Source organism: Ctenopharyngodon idella, chromosome 10 (assembly GCF_019924925.1).
Source record: "Ctenopharyngodon idella isolate HZGC_01 chromosome 10, HZGC01, whole genome shotgun sequence".
NCBI lineage: Eukaryota > Metazoa > Chordata > Actinopteri > Cypriniformes > Xenocyprididae > Ctenopharyngodon > Ctenopharyngodon idella.
In genome coordinates, this window is record NC_067229.1 from 6,700,900 (window position 1) to 6,721,401 (window position 20,502).

A 20,502-nucleotide genomic window follows, 5' to 3' on the forward strand; every position below is an offset into this window, starting at 1 on the left:
ATGGACACCAGATAAATCCAAAAGTTGTTTGTCATCTGTAATGTAGTTAAAACCACTCCATTTTAACAGGCTTATTCATGGAAACCCTATAGGGCTTCAATGTTCAAGTGCACTAAATCAAGTCAAACCCTTGCTGAATTGCATACTAGCATACTACTCTTACTATTTCTGCCATTGAAAGATATGGTAAAAGTAGTACGAGTAGTATACTAGTATGCGGTTCAATCAAATACTTCCCTACTATATAGTATGCAAAAAAACAGTATGTCAACAGAGTAATATATCCGAATTCATAGTATTTGAAAAACAGGAGGGCGAAAAGTACTACCGGCGAGATTCTGAAGTGCGCATCCACTGGACACTTCACTATCCCATGAGGCCGCAGGAGAGGATTTATGAATGGCAGTGAAGCGACGCAACTGCTGGTAGGTCACATGACCGTAACAACATGGCGGATAGTACGTCTGAACATATTACCCATATCCATACTATATAGAAAGTAATTTTTTTTAATGGTCGCAAAGTATGTTCAAATTCAAATGTAGTACCTACTCAGAATGTGTTTTGGATGCAGGGAATGTTTATCAAATGCAAATAAATAAATAAGAAGTGCAGTAGTGATTTCTGGTTAGACATGATAAATATAATAAATATAGTATTAATATTTCAGTGAACTTCAAGAAAATAAATGATAAAATTTAAGCTAAAATTAAAGGGAAAATAGTAAAATAGCGTATATAACAAATATAGGGCATAATAAAATATAATTTAGTGGCTTTTTACTCGTGTTTTGTTTTTACTCGTGTTTCGTATATTCCTGTTTTGACCACGTGTCCGCCTTGTGTGCGGGCGTGACCAGGCGGAATCGAATGATGCCGACGTCATCACGCCACCATGCGTCTTTCTTCGGGAAAATGGCTGCTATGTACATGATGCGAAACTGAATGGACGGAAAACAGACCAAAATTCCTAAAATTCCCCCCTTTTCCCTCCTCTACATCCCGCTCCGCATTCATGCACATGCGTTTACGTTAAAACGAACCCGATTTTAACCTAGTGTGAAGAACTAGGATGATAATATGACCCAGAAAAAGAAGAAGCGAGTGAATCGCAGTTTGTTACTGGCGAAGAAAATCATCATCAAGGATGGAGGAACGGTGAGTGTCTGCTGGATTTAACCACAACAAGCACGTAGACACGAAGGTTTAAATCTTAAGTAGACATATACATAATTATTTCGTTAATCTTTGAAAGAATAATGTTTTGAGTATATACTGGAGGAGTGTAACTTCAAATCTGTCATTCACCATGGCTGTAAACATTAGCGTTTACTTCCTGTAATTACCAATAAATAAAATCTGCAGGCATAGGCCTAAATCTTAAGATTAACGTTTTAAATCACTACATACGTGATTAATTCAGTGTTCAGATGGTTAGATGACACATTAGGGGTGTTTAAAGATATCCAGCTCATGTCATTACTCATGACTGCAAATAAAATAATTTCTTTGGTTTTTATCACAAAACACATATATATAGGAAAAGGATTAATTTGTTATATGCTTCACTATTATGATAAAAAAAAAAGTAGCATAAAAATTTAGTATTGCTAGCCTTAGATTTACCTTTTTTTTTTGCGTGGTACCATCCCATGGTAATTTTATGCTATTCTTTGAGGTAAATAACATGGTAAGTTAGGTGAATATGGTAGTCAATCAGTATCATGATATAAATCAAAGCACAATATACTTGTCATGGTACCGCCACAGTATTATTTGTAAGGGCGGAAATGTGAAACTTCATATTTGTCATTTCATTTTAGTCTGTCAGATATCTGAATGTATTTGTCATGAAATGTATCTCTTGAAAGTGTTATTTTTAATATTTATTTTTATACTATTAAAATATTTATTGTTATTTTGAATTAGCTTTTACATTTTCAGTTTTCATTTTAATTTTAGTTTCAGTTTTAGTAATTTTGCTATGCCCTTTTGTTATTTTTATTTCACTTTGATTTAATAGTTTTAGTACTTCAACTTGAAGGTGCTGTAATTTTTTTGACTGTACTAAAGCATAAAAATACCATAATATGTTTGCAGAGATAAAGAAAACAAGTTAAATTCACTTACACATTTCTCTGAAATGCTACAGCCAGTTACTCTACTTTGAAATGTGCGTTCCATGTCGGAATATCTGTTTTTGTTTTGGACTCTGTGATCCCGCCCGCTGCCAGTTTACCCAATAGTATTTCGACACCCCGGGTTGCCAGTTGGCGGAAAACACAGTGTATTGTAGCCATGGAAGCCAGCAAATGAACTAGGTCAGAGATTGCAGATTATACCTGACTAAAAAAGCCTCGCCATCCATCTAAAAATGTCTGCGAACAGGAGCGTATTAAAAATGTGGATAAATCAACTCATCAACTTCTCGTTTTACATTGTCAATTGCGCTTGCTCATGTTGCGTGCCTTTAATCTGGCAATGCGCATGTGCGTCGAGTCTGAGGAGGAGGGGGCGGGAGAAATAACCCTCTCCAAATATTTTGAATTTGGACTGCAGAATTTCAAGCACTAGCTGTCAATATTACATACTGCACCTTCAAGCTTGTTTTGTTTCAGTTAGTTGCCAAAGCAGCATTTCTATTTTTCGTGCAAGTTTTTCCAATCTAATATTTATATATTTTTTATTTCCACTTTATTTCAATTACTGAAAACAGTTTTAGATTTAGGGGCCATTTACATGACACTGTTTTCAACTAAAAATGGCCTGAAAATGCAAACTTTTGAAAGCGGATTTCACAGTGCAAGTTTTATAATACGATACTAGGCCTGCACGATAAATTGAAATTAAACCGCACGTGATTTGGCAAAGGCTGCGATTATTTTATGCGCAGCTTGTCAGAGTTGTACGGCTGTGATCAGTAGTAAATGCTTCTCCATCTGAAAGCCAGAGGGCGCTCTTGTGCAGAAACTCCAAATATGCCCTGCCACAGAAGTAGATAACACGCGTCATTCCAGGAAATCCCATATTATCGCTGTAGCGGAATAAACAGAAGATTGAAACGTTTTGATTGATTAAACATAACTAATAAACACACGACTGCCTTATTCTGTGTAAGAAGCCACATCATCTCACAGAAGGATGCTTAACTGTCGTTATGAAGTGAGTTTGGAGTAAAAACATATTAAATGTTGTCTTTTGTTGGACAAGATGTTAATAAATGCTTCTCATGTCTGGAAAGATGTTTGACGTTTGTTGCTTTTTCAAATGCACATTATAAGTGACTCAAACTCGCAGTGCTTTCAGATGGAGCAGCATTGTGAGCCATACTTCATTGACAAGCTGCACATAAAAAAAAAAATCGCTGTCTTTGCGATTTCATAATTGCACTGAGCCAAATCATTTAAGTGCGATTTCAGTGTAATTTTTTTTTAATCGTGCAGCCTTATATGATACCATTATCATCTGTAAACTACAAAAATGCGATCTTGTGAAAACGGTTACATCATGCGCATGCGTGTTACACGTTCAGTCTATAGGCACGTAGTGTTTCTTTACAGAGTAACATCGCCAACTACTGGCCTGGCATGAATAATGCAGCGTTTTTAGTCGTTTTCGCTGATCTGTGTGAATGGGGATCGTTTTGCCAATGTTGCTGTCTGTATGCGAAAAATGCAAAGGAAAAACTTTTCAGTTTTTAGTACGTCATTGTTGTGTAAATGTACCCTTACAATACTGCCTGAAAAAAGCCTCTAGTTCCTGTTTATTCTTTTTTTAAATCCTTTTTGGATAAGTTTTATCTTGCCTACAGCAGCCAGAATCGGCACTGGTTGGCACCTTAAAAATATTGCATAAACGTCTTACTCTGGTTTGAGGGATTGGGCCACAAACAGCACTTATCTGTTGTCAAAACCAAACCGCAGCTATAAGGATGTGTAATAATGCTGTTAGATTTGTTCACATGTTCTTCACCATCTCTGGTTCTTCTCTCTCCAGCCTCAGGGCTTTGGCTCCCCCAGCGTTTATCATGCCGTTATCGTCATATTTCTGGAGTTCTTCGCTTGGGGTTTGCTGACAGCACCTACTTTGGGAGTAAGTTGTGGTTGTTTTAAACAGAAATTAGCTTGTTTTTGTATGAAGAAAAACATCTTAATGGAAGCAAGATTTTATTTTCATATCAAGTGACTTTGTGTCGCGTTTAGAAACCCTTTGTATGCCCCTGTTATTATATTGTGTAATATGATCATGTACAAAAGTTCAAAATACACTTGCATGGGTGTCATAACTGATGTTGTTTTGTGTCATGTGACTGCAGGCTCTTCATGAAACATTCCCGAAACACACGTTTCTCATGAATGGCTTGATTCAGGGAGTTAAGGTATCATCTTTAACGTCTTCCTGTATGAGACCTATTAATGAGTCGAGTTCATAATTCATCAACTGCATGCTTTTGTTGGCAGGGTCTGCTGTCGTTTCTAAGCGCTCCTCTGATTGGTGCTCTGTCAGACGTATGGGGAAGGAAGTCCTTTCTCTTACTCACGGTGTTCTTCACGTGTGCTCCAATTCCTTTAATGAAGATCAGCCCATGGTTCGTTACGTTTCTTTTGAACACAAAACAAAATATTTTGTGTACTTTACAATAAGGTCTCATTTGTTAATGATAGTTAATGCATTAGCTAATATGATCTAACAATTAGTAATAAATGTTTGTTAAAATACAGCTGTTCATAGTTTGTTCATGTTAGTTTACAGTGCATTAACTAATGTTAACAAATACAGCATTTGATTTAAAAAATGTATGAGTAAATTTTGAAATTTTAACTAACTATATTAATGTTAATGTATAACTATTTATAAATAACAGTTAATTATTTGTTCATGTTAATTAATGTAGTTAACTGATGAACTAATGGACCTTATTGTAAAGTGTTACAATTTATTTTTGTGTATACATAATAAAATATGACATTTATATATCTAATTTTAATTTAAAATAATTGTTTTAAAATAACATTGAAATAAAAAAAAAAACATTGTTTAATTTAATTTTTAATTTAATGTATGTACTCTGCTAATATTTATTTATATTTTTAATTAGATTAAATTTTTATATTTTCAATTTCAAGATGTTATTAGTTTGGTTACATGCTTTTGTCATTTTTATTAGTTTTTTAATATTTCAGTTTAGCTTTAATGTATTTTATTTCAGTTTTACTTTTAGTTATTTAAGTATTTAAAATTAATTTAATATTTAACTTATTTGAACTAATCTTATTTTTTAATTTAATTTTAATTTAATTTTTAATTTAATTTAAAAAGAAGCAAATTAGATGTACACAAAATCACAAAATCAATGAAATAAAATGAACATTTATCTGCATACATTTTTTATTTTTCATATACTGTCTAAAATGTACAGTTTGTATTGTAATTTACAACATATTGATTGTAATATAATATTGATAAGGTTAATATTGTAAAAACCTGATAAGCCTCAAAAAGCCCAAATATCAGTCTCATTGATATATCAGTCTGTTTTGTATTTTTTTTTTTAATACATGTCGTGCACATCTTAAATCACATGCTTACAACAATTTTAAAGCATTCCTCTTGTTTCAGGTGGTACTTTGCCGTTATCTCTGTATCTGGAGTGTTTGCCGTTACCTTCTCTGTTATATTCGCCTATGTGGCCGACATCACTCAAGAGCATGAGCGCAGTATGGCTTACGGCATGGTGCGTATAACCCATCAACACGTCATCATCTCTCTTCACGCCCCTCTATTTTTGCACTAAACCTGTCTGTGCCTTTTTCAAAAGGTCTCTGCCACGTTTGCGGCGAGTCTCGTGATCAGCCCAGCTATCGGCGCGTATCTGAGTCAGGTTTATGGAGACACTCTGGTGGTGGTTCTGGCTTCTGCCATCGCTATGCTGGACATCTGCTTTATCCTGGTGGCCGTGCCCGAGTCACTTCCAGAAAAGATGAGGCCGGCGTCTTGGGGCGCCCCCATCTCTTGGGAACAAGCTGACCCCTTTGCTGTGAGTAGATTTTAACTCTTTGAACTTGCTTGGTACAATAATATCACAGTCCTCTTCACAGTCCAGTCAATTCCCAATCTGTTTGTTTCACAATGTTAAATGCACTGCAAATGCAGTAACTTCAGCATTAATGTTGCTGGAAAAGTGTATGTGTTTATTTTAAAAAGAGAGACTGGCACAACACCGCTCATATCCTGTGTGGTTTTCAATAGAGAAGTTTTTTTTTTTACACCCATTTCGTCCCCCACAGTTTGAGGTGTTGACATAATGGATTTTTTAAAGCTGCAATCACATCTGTACGCTGCTTACGCATGTCATATATGGTAGTTTCACACGTGGTGTGTTCTGAAGAGTTCCTGCGAAGGCTGTTAAAGTTTCCACCACATTATTCTTGGTTTTGACTGGTTAATGTGTTCCTGTCAATTTTAGAAGAGACACATGAGAGGCTGACCTGTTAAACGAGGTCTCAAAGCACATGGATGAATGCAAATCGAACAATCTCAAGCTGTATTAGTACAGCACGTGTCAATACATGGTTGCAATACCTTTACAAAAAGAAATGCATCGATATTAAAATCCTACCTGATGCTGATTTTCATAATTATTTTTTATATTACCTAGGCCAATAAACTGATAAATGGCTGATATTACACTAAAACACTAAAAACTAAAATCAGTCATTTAAAATGCGTTATAATAGTATTTTAAAGGAATACATTTGCAGTGTTAAATAATTTTTATATTAATAATTAAAATATAATTTTTAAATATTAATTGTAAATGGGCATTAGATTTAAAAATAGAAGTAATGAGCATGTACAATAAAAAAAAAAAATTGACAATAGTGTTTAAAACTGATCAATTCACACACAGTTTGGTTGTAAACAGGAATCTGTTTCTCTCTCCAGTCTCTAAGGAAGGTGGGTCAAGACTCGACGGTTCTGCTCATCTGTATAACAGTGTTCCTGTCGTATCTGCCTGAAGCTGGACAATACTCTAGCTTCTTCCTGTATCTGCAACAGGTTCGTCAACAGAGAGATTTCATTTATCTCTGTGGTTAATCTTTAACTCGGTTACTAATTAGTTGTGTTTAGTGAGTCAAGTCTGTTTTATTGAAATCCTGATAACAAACAGGGCCATAAAGTTTTATCCTCTTATCCAGATAATGGGATTTTCACCTGAAAGTGTTGCAGCTTTCATCGCTGTTCTAGGATTGCTGTCTATTGTTGCACAGGTCAGTAAGATACATGCTAATAAAGCAATTTAAAGGATTTTTCCTTCTTCATTTTAGAATAGGGATGATGTTGAATGTGACTTTTTTTTTTTTCCTCCTGTAGACTGTAGTGTTAAGTTTACTCATGCGTTCCATCGGGAACAAGAATACAATTTTGCTGGGCCTGGGATTTCAGATTCTGCAACTCGCCTGGTATGGGTTCGGATCTGAGCCATGGTAAGACCAAAAGCCTCAGTGTTAAATTACAAAATTGAAAGAGTAAAATAAGTCATATTTTTTTTAGTGAATGTTGGCATTAATGGTGGACTTTTTCATTTTTAGTTAAACTGTTGCTTTAAGAATAATGTAAACCATTAATGATTCTTTACTAATGAATGTCCAATCTATCGTTCCTAACTTCCAGGATGATGTGGGCAGCTGGAGCCGTTGCCGCCATGTCTAGTATCACTTTCCCTGCTGTAAGTGCCCTGATTTCCCGCACAGCCGATCCAGATCAGCAAGGTAGGTTTTCTTGAATTGAAGTTACATATGCAGGTTTATTCTTTAGGGCCGACTGCTAAAGCTCTTGTTTCTGTAGGCGTGGGTCAGGGTATGGTTACGGGAATCCGTGGGCTGTGTAATGGTTTGGGTCCGGCCCTCTACGGTTTCATCTTCTACATATTTCATGTCGAGTTGGACCAAGTTCCAGAGAAAGACCCGGATATACAGCATCACCATGATCACCACCAACAGGTAAATTACTGCACGTCATTGCATTTAACTGAACTATGTTGAATGATGTTTATGATGTTTTCAGGTTTGTTTTATAGGTGCAATGTCTAAATTTTAGGAGGATCTGTTGACAGAAATGCAATATAATATACATAACTATGTTTTCAGTGGTGTATAAAGACCTTACATAATGAACTGTTATGTTTCTATTTCCTTAAGTTAGAATGAGCAATTTCTATCTACATACACTGCAGGTCCCCTTACATGTTAAGCCGACATGTTTCTACAGTAGCCCTAAATGGACAAACTGCTCTACAGAGTGCGTTTAATTGACTGGCTTCTCTCTGCTGTCTCGGACGATGACATTTTTGTCCTGTGTTGGCCACCATAGCTTCTCTATATTGCAATTCGCAACCTCACTGCTAGATGCCGCTAAAATTTACACACTGCACCTTTAAAAGTTAAACTGTTTTTTTTATAATAGATGCTATAGTTAAAATGCCGAAGTCCAATGCAGCTCAACAACACTCAAGTATAAAATACTTGAACAATTTTTCTTGGCATTGCATAATTTTGATAATTCCTGAATGAATTGACATTAAACAAAACCTAACCTCCACAAGTCAAACAGAATACATTTGTTTTAAGTCATTCTTAAAACATTTGCAAGAATTCAAGCAGAATGAGTTTGTTGTTAATTGTTGTTCATAGAGCTATTCATAAGAATTTAAACATAACCAATTTGTGTAAATTCTTCGTAACTATGCAGAATATTTGTTATTCTTTGAGTTAAATACAGTTAAATACCTGAAAAAAACTGTCGAATACATGAAGGAATTATTTGGTACTAGTTTGTGTAAATTGCTTGTAAAACCATTCTTAAGAAGTCAAAAAAGTTTAAACGAGTTTGCTAATTGTTCATAGAACCGTTCATAAGAATTTAAGCAGAAACAATTTGTGTAAATTGTTTCTAAAAATTGCATATTTTTCATTCTCTAAAAAATGTTTGGATACTTGAAGGAATTGTGGAGTACCAATTTGTGTAAATTGCTTGAAAATCCATTCTTAAGAAGTAAATAGGTCATAAATCTATTTGCAATAATTTAAGAAGAACAAATATGTGTAAATCATTAGTAAAATTGCTAAATATTTGGTATCCAAGCAATTCAAAACTCATTCTAGCCTCAACATGTGAAAATGAGTGAATCGTCACAGTACGGTATTTTATACACCGTGTGAAATAGTTCGTAGAGATGCATTTTAAAAAGTCATTGCTCATATTCACGTTACAAACATTTGTGTGTAAATGGGCATGTTTAGGGAAAAGGTCTCGACTTTGTATTAACTGCGTTCCCGTCTCGTGTGTTCCTCTCACAGAGTGCAATAATCCCAGGGCCGCCGTTCCTCTTTGGCGCATGTTCTGTGCTGCTGGCGCTCCTGGTGGCTCTTTTCATTCCCGAACATCCCCATATGGGCACTCGTGCGGGCAGCTGGAAGAAGCCCACATCACCCCACGGGCACCCACACAGTCCCCACCCACCCGGAGAGGCCAAAGAGCCCCTCCTACAGGACACTAACGTGTGATTGGGAGTTTTGATGTGGCCGTATTGGCCACGCCCCTTACTATTGACAAACGAACTGCGCATGGAGGCTGTTGTCATTTATTGAAACGTAAAGCTATATCGGAGGCACGTTCAGTCTTGCACCTGGAGCTCTACCTTCCTGCAGAGTTTTGAACTCAGACGGGTGTGTGAACTCTGCTGGAAGGAAAGTCTCAATGATTAAGACTGGCCGTCCCTGCTGTATCATGAATAGAGCACCACTTTTTAAAAGAAATGTATATATAAGAAGATATATTTAACGATGGTTCTGTCCAAAGGCACTATTGCAATGGCTTGTATTTATTCTTTTTATTATTTGTTTTTGCCTTTTTCTTTTCTTTTTACATTGCTCTTTTTTTTGACTGTCTAGTTCTTCATTACCATAGCTCACTCAGGGACATTAACCCGGTCAGGAATGTTTCCGAACACAGCGTGTTCCCCTTATCAGAAGGGCCTAGCGAGAACATACTTGCATACATACAAACAACAGGCTTCATTCATGAAACTCAAGCAGATCGAATTTGTACAAATCACTTGTAAAACTACTTGCAAGAATTCACAAACTTATGTTACTCATTTGTAAAAACATTCATAAAAATTTGAAATGGAAAAACAATGGTGTATATCGTTTCCTAAATCTATTTGCAAGAATTTGCGTAGAAAGTCATTCGTAAAACCATTCGTAAGAATTTCAGCTTTTTAGAGTTTGTGTAAATCGTTCGTAAGATTTTGAGTGGAACAGATTGGTAAATCATTCATAAATCTAGTTACAGAATTTGAGTAAATCAGTCGTAAAATCATTTGTAAGAATTTATGCTGAACAAATCGTTGGTATAACCATTCATACAAATTCGAGTTGAATGATTCATGTAAACTCTTTACAAGACCATTTTGTTTGTATAAGAATTTAAGCAGCACGAATTTCCGTAAAACTTTCGTTGGAATTCATGAAATTCGCTTGTCGTTCTTGAGGCCCAGTGACCTTTTTTTAGGGAACATAACACATAATTGTACGGATTTCCAAGTGAATGGCCTTAACCGAGTTCAGTTTCAGACTTTGAGAAACAAACGTTGCATTGGAATGATTGTGGTACGGCTTCAAAGTTCCTTTTTTGTTTGTTGCTTATGTTTAAGCTGATGCCTGTTTTCTTTATACCACTTAGAATCAATGGTGCCTTCCCCAGCTTAAATTGTGTTGTTGACGGAAACTGGTGAATTTAAGTGATGCTTGAAACTTCCAATTGTGAGATCTGATCAGCATCAGCCTTTCTTATACAATTGAGCGAGTTGAGTTTCGTAAAACAATGGTAGAGCTGACTCTAAACCAATAGTGAAACTGAAATACATGGCGTGTCATTTGTCTGGATTCGCTTTGGCCTTGTGTAGAAACATTATTTTACAGAAGTATGTACGTTTACGCAAAACACTTCGTAAATGCCAACTGACAAAGTAACATTTGAGAAAAAAGGTGAAATTTGCCAGTGGCCTTTCTATATTTTTGGTTTTCATAGAGACAGATGAATGGCTTGTTTTAAGATACATCTGACCAAATTTATATTTTATTGATGTAAGACAGATGAGTTCATCTGTAATATTAGTTGTGTGCTTTGGATATTTATGAGATGATTTCCTGTAATATATTCTCTTCGTCTCAGAATACAGTGTGCTTTTTTTATGTTCTGTGGTTTTGTCGTCATTATAAATTTTAACATGGTGTATCGTTTTTTTGACCGACCAATGTAAATATGTCACAAAGTATCTAAACATGCTTTACAATAAAAGTTGAATATTTTGCTGTATGTGCAATTGTTTTGTCTGTTTTTAATACTTTAGTTCCATAGTAAAAAGATAAACAATTTTTCTGCAAATTATATTTTATTCACTTGTGTCCTAAAATTTTGCTACTGATGAACAAGCAGCCAAACTGCAATCCATGATAAACAGATTACAAAGTTTACTATATTAAACCATAAATACAATATAAATGTACACACAATATATATACAGTTTTACACAGCAAACCAGTCACAGTTTGTCATCAACCATGTCAACCAATCAAACACTTTAATTCTTTTACCTTCAATAAAAAAAAGCCAATTGATTGAATAGCACTATTAGAGAATACGAAACCGCAGCTCTCCGACTGTTTGGCAAAAGGTGAGTTAATTCAGAGACAGTTCATGTATGGCACAAACAAGTTTAAGACACTGAAGAGGTTTTTAGGCACCATAGACTTAAAGGACCAAAAACAGCACCATTATAATTGGACAAATTGGTCCCATAGTTAGGGGTAGCAATCAAGGCATCTCTTTGTAAACAGATTGAGTAATAGGTTTAAAAATAATTGTTTTTAATAAATTATTGAAAACATTTTAAACAAGACTATCATCTGCATGGACACTTTGCAATGCATTAGCATCTTAGTAGTGGCGTTCACACACAAAACGTAGTGATGAATAGAGGTGCATATAAACTGTTCGTCATCCTGGGAAATACGCAGAAGCTGCAGCTGGTGTCGGTTTTGCTCCGGCTGTGTTCAAAGGCTTAGGAACTTCTGCAGGTAGAAGGCATTTGTATTAAATGTAACATTTATTAAATGTCCATTAAAAGTATTGCAATTAGGAATAACTGGGTAAAAAATTTTTTTGTCGTTTGCCTCTATTTAGATGCATGCTGGGTAGGAGACCACGTAGAGGAATGCTGTCGTCTCGTCTCTCAAAGTACTTGGAGTCCAGGCCAACAGATTCTCCACTGTTCAGATCAGAGATACAGCTCAGACCGAAGGTTTTATAACAGATCAGGAAGTAAATGGCTTTAAAGAGGAACTCACTTCTCTTTATTGGAAGGTTGGGCGAGTGTAGAGGGACTCACTTCTGCTGCTGAAGGTTTGGCACTCATAGGGTTAAACTGGACCTAAAATGTAGTTTAGAACATTATATAATTGCAAAAAGAATTCAGCATGATTCTGTCAGATATTCATAGGCAGTGACTGTCACTGAGTTCACACTGACAGCTACAATCTGATTTTTAGGCAGTCAAATTTTTTTACAATTTTATAAAAATATACTTATATTTTTATTATGTTTTGTAATATTTAATACTAATTTTTATAACATTTTTTACCAATTATATAATTATAAAAATAATTTTATTATATATTTATTATATTTTGTATTATTAAAAATGTACTATTTTGTAAATGTATTATATTGTATATTTATATTTTTAAATATAATATATATATATATATATAACACTGAACAAAATTATAAATGCAACACTTTTGTTTTTGCCCCCATTTTTCATGAGCTGAACTCAAAGATCTACGACTTTTTCTGTGTACACAAAAGGCCTATTTCACTCAAATATTGTTCACAAATCTGTCTTAATCTGTGTTAGTGAGCACTTCTCCTTTGCCGAGATAATCCATCCACCTCACAGGTGTGGCATATCAAGATGCTGATTAGACAGCATGATTATTGCACAGGTGTGCCTTAGGGTGGCCGCAATAAAAGGCCACTCTAAAATGTGCAGTTTTACTGTATTGGGGGGGGTCCGAAAACCAGTCAGTATCTGGTGTGACCACCATTTGCAACACATCTCCTTCGTATAGAGTTGATCAGGTTGTTGATTGTGGCCTGTGGAATGTTGGTCCACTCCTCTTCAATGGCTGTGCAAAGTTGCTGGATATTGGCAGGAACTGGAACATGCTGTCGTATACGCCGATCCAGAGCATCCCAAACATGCTCAATGGGTGATATGTATGCTGGCCATGCAAGAACTGGGATGTTTTCAGCTTCCAGGAATTGTGTACAGATCCTTGCAACATGGGGCTGTGCATTATCATGCTGCAACATGAGATGATGGTCGTGGATGAATGGCACAACAATGGGCCTCAGGATCTCGTCACGGTATCTCGGTGCATTCAATATGCCATCAATAAAATGCACCTGTGTTCGTTGTCCATAACATACGCCTGCCCATACCATAACCCCACCGCCACCATGGGCCACTCGATCCACAACGTTGACATCAGAAAAAAAAATGCTTACCCACACAACGCTATACACGCTGTCTGCCATCTGCCCTGTACAGTGAAACCCGGGATTCATCCGTGAAGAGAACACCTCTCCAAAGTGCCAGATGCCATCGAATGTGAGCATTTGCCCACTCAAGTCGGTTACGACGACGAACTGCAGTCAGGTCGAGACCCCGATGAGGACGGCGAGCATGCAGATGAGCTTCCCTGAGGCGGTTTCTAACAGTTTGTGCAGAAATTCTTTGGTTATGCAAACCGATTGTTGCAGCAGCTGTCCGGGTGGCTGGTCTCAGACGATCTTGGAGGTGAAGATGCTGGATGTGGAGGTCCTGGGCTGGTGTGGTTACACGTGGTCTGCGGTTGTGAGGCCGGTTGGATGTACTGCTAAATTCTCTGAAACGCCTTTGGAGACGGCTTATGGTAGAGAAATGAACATTTAATTCAACGGCAACAGCTCTGGTGGACATTCCTGCAGTCAGCATGCCAATTGCACGCTCCCTCAAAACTTGCGACATCTGTGGCATTGTGCTGTGTGATAAAACTGCACATTTTAGAGTGGCCTTTTAATGTGACCAGCCTAAGGCACACCTGTGCAATAATCATTTGAGGTGGATGGATTATCTCGGCAAAGGAGAAGTGCTCACTAACACAGATTTAGACAGATTTTTGAACAATATTTGAGAGAAATAGGCTTGTGTGTACATAGAAAAGTCTTAGAAGTCTGAAATATTTGCCCAATTATTCATCAAGATTTTGTCATCATTTTGGAAAGCTACATGCATTAAACATCGTACACACCAAAACGTCAGTTTTCCATCTGCTCTGTTGCTATAGTAAATATGTTACTTGCTAACATCATTATTATAGCAACCCATGCAGATAAAACACTATATTGACTACAACAAACAGATCCAATTAGAGCATTTGCAATAAATAAAAAAATGGGGACACAGTCCTAAAGGTTTTTAAAAAAAACAATCCGAATTGTGTGCAGTGTGAACAGGGACTATATAATTGGCGCTTTTCCACTGCATGGTACGGCTCGGAACCAAATGGTACCGATACTAAATGTGACGTGTGAACACTGCAGATCACTGATTGGTCAGAGAGAATCGTCACTATCAGCGTCATTAAATTTGAAACACAAGACACCAAACCCGCTAGATTTAAATAGTCAGTAACAGCCATTGCAGTATCATTTGTTCGCGTGACTTTTTTAAATGACTTGCTTTAAATGACCGCGGCACGCAACTTAAGAAACAGAAATGGCTGTGTCATGGTCAGTAGAGGAGGTGCAGACATAGCCAAGGAGCGGATCCACGGCAGTAGAGGTGGGGCAACTATAACGATCAGTCTATAATCCCACCCACTTTGAAGCGGTACTAAACTGCAGTTGAAAAAAACAAAACAAAAGTAAAGCAAGCCGAGCCGTATTACGTAGTGGAAACGCGCCATATAATAGAGACATGCAAACCACAGAAGAAAAAAAACAAAACACGAGATGTACAAAGGAAAGGATGGTATGAGAGAGAAAAGGAGACGAGGCCTGCCTTTGGTCCAGATGTCTGATTGTGCAGTGTCAGGACAGAGCGAGTTCCTGAGCTCACACAGGAAAGAGGAAGAAGATATTTGGAGTTTATCGTAGAGGTGATGGGGTAACCCTGTCCCAAAGATGATTTGCTATCAAGCTAGAGAAGAGAAGAATGGCTACATAATTTTAAAAACAAGTCCAATCTGACATGCGAACAATCAAACTGATGGTTACTGTACGATTTCTAGCCACACCAAGCAGACAGAGACCTGTTTGGTGGAATTTATGCTACAATTTCAGTGATGTGTGTTTAATTACCATATTATGAGAGACACTTCCTGTTCTCATCCCTGCGGCAGGCGTTTCGAACATTCCCAAAGTTTCTTGCTTCCGAGAGAGCTGGTTCTCATTCAGCTGCTTGTTCAGCCAAGTTATTACTATATGAAAGCAGAAAAATAGGATGAAAAATATATAATAAATGATATTCTATTAAAATATATATTTTAGAATGAAATTAAATAAAAATATTTTATACTTAATAAAATATACATTTAAAATACATATTTATAAAAAAAATAAAAGAACACACACACATTATTTAAACATAAAAAAAATAAGATAGATACATTTATAAAAATAAATACATATACATTTAAACTTATTAATAAACACATATCAAACTCACCGTTCTCATTGGTTTTTAACACTTCCCTGCTCTCGTCCAATTTCTGAATTGTGGCTTCTAATTGCTCCTTTAATTTTGTTGCCTAAAAATAACAAAAATGGTTGGTAAAAAGAAATGTTCAACATGTGTTGGCAGCATCATGTGGGGTTGATACTGTACCTCTTCCTCTTTCTGTCGGAGCCGTTGTTGGGTGTCCTGCAGTTCTCGCTGCTCCCGCTGGAGTTTCTCTGTAGTTTCCTGCAGGATCTTTTCTTGAGACACAGTCACGGTGTTCTTCACCTTGATCTTCCCCACCAGAGCCTTCAGATCCCCCTGGAGCTTCTTGATGATGCCGTTCGCCTGCAGTGGGAATTTGTGTCTGTGAGGGCATGATCAAGTGAACTGTATACAGGGTTTCTGGAGGTTTTATGGACGTAAATTTAAGACCTTTTTCAGATCAAGTAAAGAAAATTTAAGTAATAAATTATTTAAAACACAATACGTCAACAGGTTCTCTCAAATGTAAATGTCTAAATGTCTGCAAAAAATGCTTTTCTTACTTAGTATTTTGGTCTTGTTTCCAGTCCAAATGTCTAAAGATTCTTAAATCAAGATGCATTTACTGGAGATACAAAATGAAGTCTTGCTTTCTGTGAAATTGATCAAAATGAAGTGAGAGAACAAATATCTGCCAGTGGACTCAGAAAAATCATCTTAATTCAAAGGGAAGTCGATAACTCATTGACAGATATTTGTTCTTGTTTTAAACTCACTTGATTTAGCACAGTTTTTCCAAGACTTCATTTTACATTTGCATCTTATGTAAATGTATCTTGATTTAAAGTTGTTTAGATATTTGTATTGGAAAACAGGACAAATATACTGAGAAAGATAATCATTTTTGCAATGCATGCAACATTTAATGTCATGGCTTTATGAATTTAAGACTTTCTCCTCTGATTTAAGATCTTTTTAAGGCTGTAATTTGTGTAAGGGCGAATTAAAACTTTTTAAGACCTGCAGAATCCCTGGTATAAATGATTCACTGTTAAAATCAGACAAACCTTGATGAGCTCCTCTGACAGGGATTTTACTGTGGCCTCCAGCTTACCGATTTGAAGTTGCTTACTTTCTGCATTTCCTTCAAAAGAGTTCTAGCAAACCCCCCCAAAAAATAAAAAATAATGTTATTTATAAATAAATAAATAAATAAATACATTAAAAAAAAAAAAAAAAAAAAAAAAAAAAAAAAATGTACGTCCAGAAATGTCCTGACCTTCTGCTGCTGGGTGGCTTCCAGCACCTCTTTGGTCCGCAGCACGAGCTGGTCTTTATCTTTGATCTCCTGCTCTAAGACGGCCACTCGCGTCTGCAGCTGGTTGACGAGACGCTCTTTCTCGTGGCATTCGGTGTCGAGGCTGCTGTTCTCTCTCCTTAGTGACAGAACCTGCTGCTTTGACCTCTGACACTCCTGGACAAACACAAAGTTATACCATTAGATTTTCTTGTGATTCCCAGACCTTATCCTTCTAAATAAATATCCCACCTCTTCCAGACTGGCCAGTTTGGCTTTAAGGTCTCGAATGGTGGAGTCGCTCTTGTATTTCTTGTCGATGAGCTCCCTGTTGGCCGTTTCCAGCTCAGAGACTTTGGTTTGGAGCTGCTGGGTGCTTCTGTGATGAGACGATTCAAGTTCCTGTCGCAGCTGTTCGTTCTGTTGCTGCAGACGCGATTGTGTCTAATAATACAATTAAAAAATAACATCAGTGCAGCCAGATATAATCTTTTTTGAAGAGATAAAATTTTAAATAAAATACAAAATCTTTTAGCTTTCTGACAGAAACTGGACTTTATATTAATAGATCTATACTTATATATTTTTCATTTTGTTCACACCCAATTTTACTCCATGTTCAAGCATTTTATATACATATATGCATTTTTTTTTTTAATATATTTAAACTTATTTAAATGTTTTCCCCCCATAAACGAATGAATCTATGCCATGTCATCAAGTTCCATGTCAGCTTATGGATGTCAGATCACCTCCAGAGCTTTTTCACGCTCAGCTGTGAGATCCTGCATGTGTCTGCTGGACAGAGATGTTGTTTGGGATGTCCATTCAGACCTGAGTTTGTCCAACTCTCGACTTTTCTCAGACAGGGTCTGGACGATGAATAGAAAAAAAAGTTCATAATTATGTAAGAATTAATTATCATAAGATCAAAATGGTTAATACGCAATATTATTGTTATAATCAGGGATGCAAACAGGTAAGGGGGAAAAAAAGCTGAGAACATCGCGAGGGGCAGAGGCATGCTCCGCACTGACTTTTTTTTCCAATACAAAGTTGAACGGCAAACTCTTTGCCCTCTCTCTCTTCACCGTTCCCACACCTCAGACCTCAAATACATAAAATATTACCCTTTATAGACATAGTTTTTAAAGTAAAGAGTAAAGGAAACACTGTACAATACTTACTGAAACAACCAGTTCTTTATTTACCCTTGTAAGTTCACAAGTACAGGTGAGGAGTTTGCATCTATATATAATACACTGTATATAGCAGCTATACAGAAAATCAAAATGGTCTTTATAGTATCTTAATATCTTCACGCTTATCTTCGCCTTTAGCAGATTAGAGTTGGGCAATAATATAGTTACATTTTGCCACAAAATAAAGGTCAAGCATTTGAGATTTGCTATATTTATGTGAGTATACTGTATATATGCAGGTAAAGTAGGATGTACTATATATCCAAATTTGAATATATTGCTGGATGATAATATAGTTTTTTGACGAAATATAACAATCAAACTGTATGATAATATAGTTCAGGTTTTTGACTAAATATAACAAGCTGGGCGATAATATAGCTTATGTTTTTGATAAAAAAAAGGGCAATAATATGGTTTCCATTTTTGATGAAAAGTGCAATAATATAGTTTACGTTTTTTGACAAAAAGGGTAATGATACAGTTTGCGTTTTTTGACGAAATATTACAATCAAGCAGGGCGACAATATAGTTTACTTTTTTGGACGAAATATAAGAGTCAAGCTAGGTGATAACAGTTTATGTTTTTTGGCAATATAACAATCAAGCAGTGGAGATTTGATATAGTACACATCGCTTAACGTGAGGGAACTGTATTTATCTGGGTAAGGTTGGATATACTTATAGTAGCTGTATAAATTATTAATTTGTTATTTGGTGATACTGACAATTATCAAGCATGTGAGGGTTTTGTTCAGTTTTTAATAATTTGGTGGTTATATTCTAAATAATACATATATAAGTTAACTTTGGAAAAACCATCTCGAATATAACTTACTTGCTGTGCATAATTTAGCTGTCTTGTCAGATCTTCTTCAGTCTTTCTCAACTTCTGTTCCAACTGCTGCTTTTCCTCCTGAAAACAGAAATATTAAAGATGCATTCATTAAAGCAAGCAGGATAAAAACATATTATACATTCCCTTTATAATCAAAGTTCATGATGATGAGTTGCACCTTTATAGTAGACAGACAGGTGGCCAGATACTTCTTAATATCTGTATCAGATCCCGGGAGCAGTTTCAGAGAGAGATGTGTGAGGTGTTTAAAAGCGTTTGTCTCCACAATATTAAGGTTTGAAGGACTGTGGTCGAACGCTGATGAAGCTGACGTGAGCTGCAACAGGAACCTGAACAGAAACAGACAGAAACAGTTCTCACAACCAATATGCATTAACAAAAGATATACAAGAGATAATATTCATATCATCTCTTACCGTGGGCTTTCTCTGTCCTGTTCAGAGATGCACTGCTCAAGCAAGTCAATAAATTTCTGTGGGAATGATGTGAAGTCTATTAAAAGCCCTTGTTGTACTTTTAAGCTGTGAAGGAAAGCGAATAATGATTATTACACTGAAAATCTCACATTGAGTCAGATATTAATGTGCTGACGATAAATATAGATCATTATTTTACAAAAAAATGACATGATCATATCACTACACCTCTGAAAATCCTCCTCTGATATGACAAGATTGTATAAAAAGTAAAGATCAGTATCATCTGTCAGCCGTACAACCAAATCCTGTTGATAAAACAAAAAGAAAGTCATAAGACCAACAAAATGCTTTACATTTATAAATAATGATGTATAAAATATAATTTCTCACCTTCCTATGGACAGGATTTGATGATAGCTGCAATTCAATACTGATGCGAATGACTGAACGTCTGTAATTTAAAACGGCATCATATATAAACACATTTAGACCCTTGATAGTCTCCAGAAACAAAATATTATAACATACATGACATTTAAAGAAAATAACCCCAAACACTCTTTTAGGTCTTACGTTCAAATATATACATAAACAATCAGTATTACCTCTCATCGGTCTCTCTATTCTTCACCTGTACTTGTAACCTCTTGTTAAAAAGTAATTCCGTCATTTTGACTTCATATAATAACATAAAAAGCGATAATTATCATAAAAAAATCGCAGTTTATTCGTGTTTTTAGGTTGTTAAACGAATCATTTGTTTTTTCGCGCTTCGCTCCCGCGTTTGTCCGTTTCTCACCGGATGTGCTGAGCGCCTCAACCTAATCACGCGTATTATCGTATTTCAGCATATTTATGTTTTTAACAATCGTAAAAAATAAATATAAACCAGTGAAGGTGTGTTTAATATAT

General features: G+C 36.1%; 2 protein-coding genes across 3 annotated transcripts; one reads left to right on the forward strand and one right to left on the reverse strand.

Annotated features, from left to right (window-relative positions):
• The first annotated feature begins 893 nt into the window (after window positions 1-893).
• Window positions 894-11,381, forward strand: mfsd14a1 (major facilitator superfamily domain containing 14A 1). Its single transcript, XM_051907902.1, has 12 exons — window positions 894-1,157; window positions 3,996-4,091; window positions 4,315-4,377; window positions 4,460-4,587; window positions 5,619-5,733; window positions 5,818-6,036; window positions 6,945-7,058; window positions 7,199-7,270; window positions 7,374-7,486; window positions 7,674-7,771; window positions 7,848-8,002; window positions 9,359-11,381. Exons 1-12 carry the CDS (start codon window positions 1,080-1,082, stop codon window positions 9,563-9,565), a joined length of 1,458 nt encoding a protein of 485 aa, XP_051763862.1. The 5' UTR covers window positions 894-1,079; the 3' UTR covers window positions 9,566-11,381.
• A 530-nt stretch (window positions 11,382-11,911) lies between these two features.
• sass6 (SAS-6 centriolar assembly protein) lies at window positions 11,912-20,492 on the reverse strand. Of its 2 annotated transcripts, XM_051907900.1 has the most exons (17): window positions 20,196-20,492; window positions 19,981-20,041; window positions 19,816-19,895; window positions 19,588-19,692; window positions 19,329-19,500; window positions 19,151-19,228; window positions 17,863-17,982; window positions 17,363-17,554; window positions 17,093-17,287; window positions 16,881-16,970; window positions 15,997-16,176; window positions 15,838-15,919; window positions 15,471-15,589; window positions 15,172-15,309; window positions 12,413-12,495; window positions 12,239-12,333; window positions 11,912-12,136 (listed from the first exon to the last, which is right to left on the reverse strand). In XM_051907900.1, the coding sequence occupies exons 1-17, from the start codon at window positions 20,279-20,281 to the stop codon at window positions 12,063-12,065; spliced, it is 1,950 nt and encodes a 649-aa protein (XP_051763860.1). In that variant the 5' UTR covers window positions 20,282-20,492; the 3' UTR covers window positions 11,912-12,062. The 2 variants fall into 2 exon arrangements, with proteins under 2 accessions (XP_051763860.1, XP_051763861.1); XM_051907901.1 differs by lacking the exon at window positions 15,172-15,309.
• Between the last annotated feature and the right edge of the window lie 10 nt (window positions 20,493-20,502).

Coding starts and splice junctions, on each gene's coding strand:
- sass6 (XM_051907900.1), bottom strand. CDS start 20,281: ATGTTATTATATGAAGTCAAAATGACGGAATTACTTTTTAACAAGAGG. Junction 17,555..17,862: donor AGCGTGAAAAAGCTCTGGAG/GTGATCTGACAT, acceptor TTGTATTATTAG/ACACAATCGCGTCTGCAGCA. Junction 12,496..15,171: donor ATCAGACATCTGGACCAAAG/GCAGGCCTCGTC, acceptor ACTACATTTTAG/GTCCAGTTTAACCCTATGAG.
- mfsd14a1 (XM_051907902.1), top strand. CDS start 1,080: ATGACCCAGAAAAAGAAGAAGCGAGTGAATCGCAGTTTGTTACTGGCG. Junction 1,158..3,995: donor TCATCAAGGATGGAGGAACG/GTGAGTGTCTGC, acceptor TTCTCTCTCCAG/CCTCAGGGCTTTGGCTCCCC. Junction 4,588..5,618: donor TTAATGAAGATCAGCCCATG/GTTCGTTACGTT, acceptor CTCTTGTTTCAG/GTGGTACTTTGCCGTTATCT.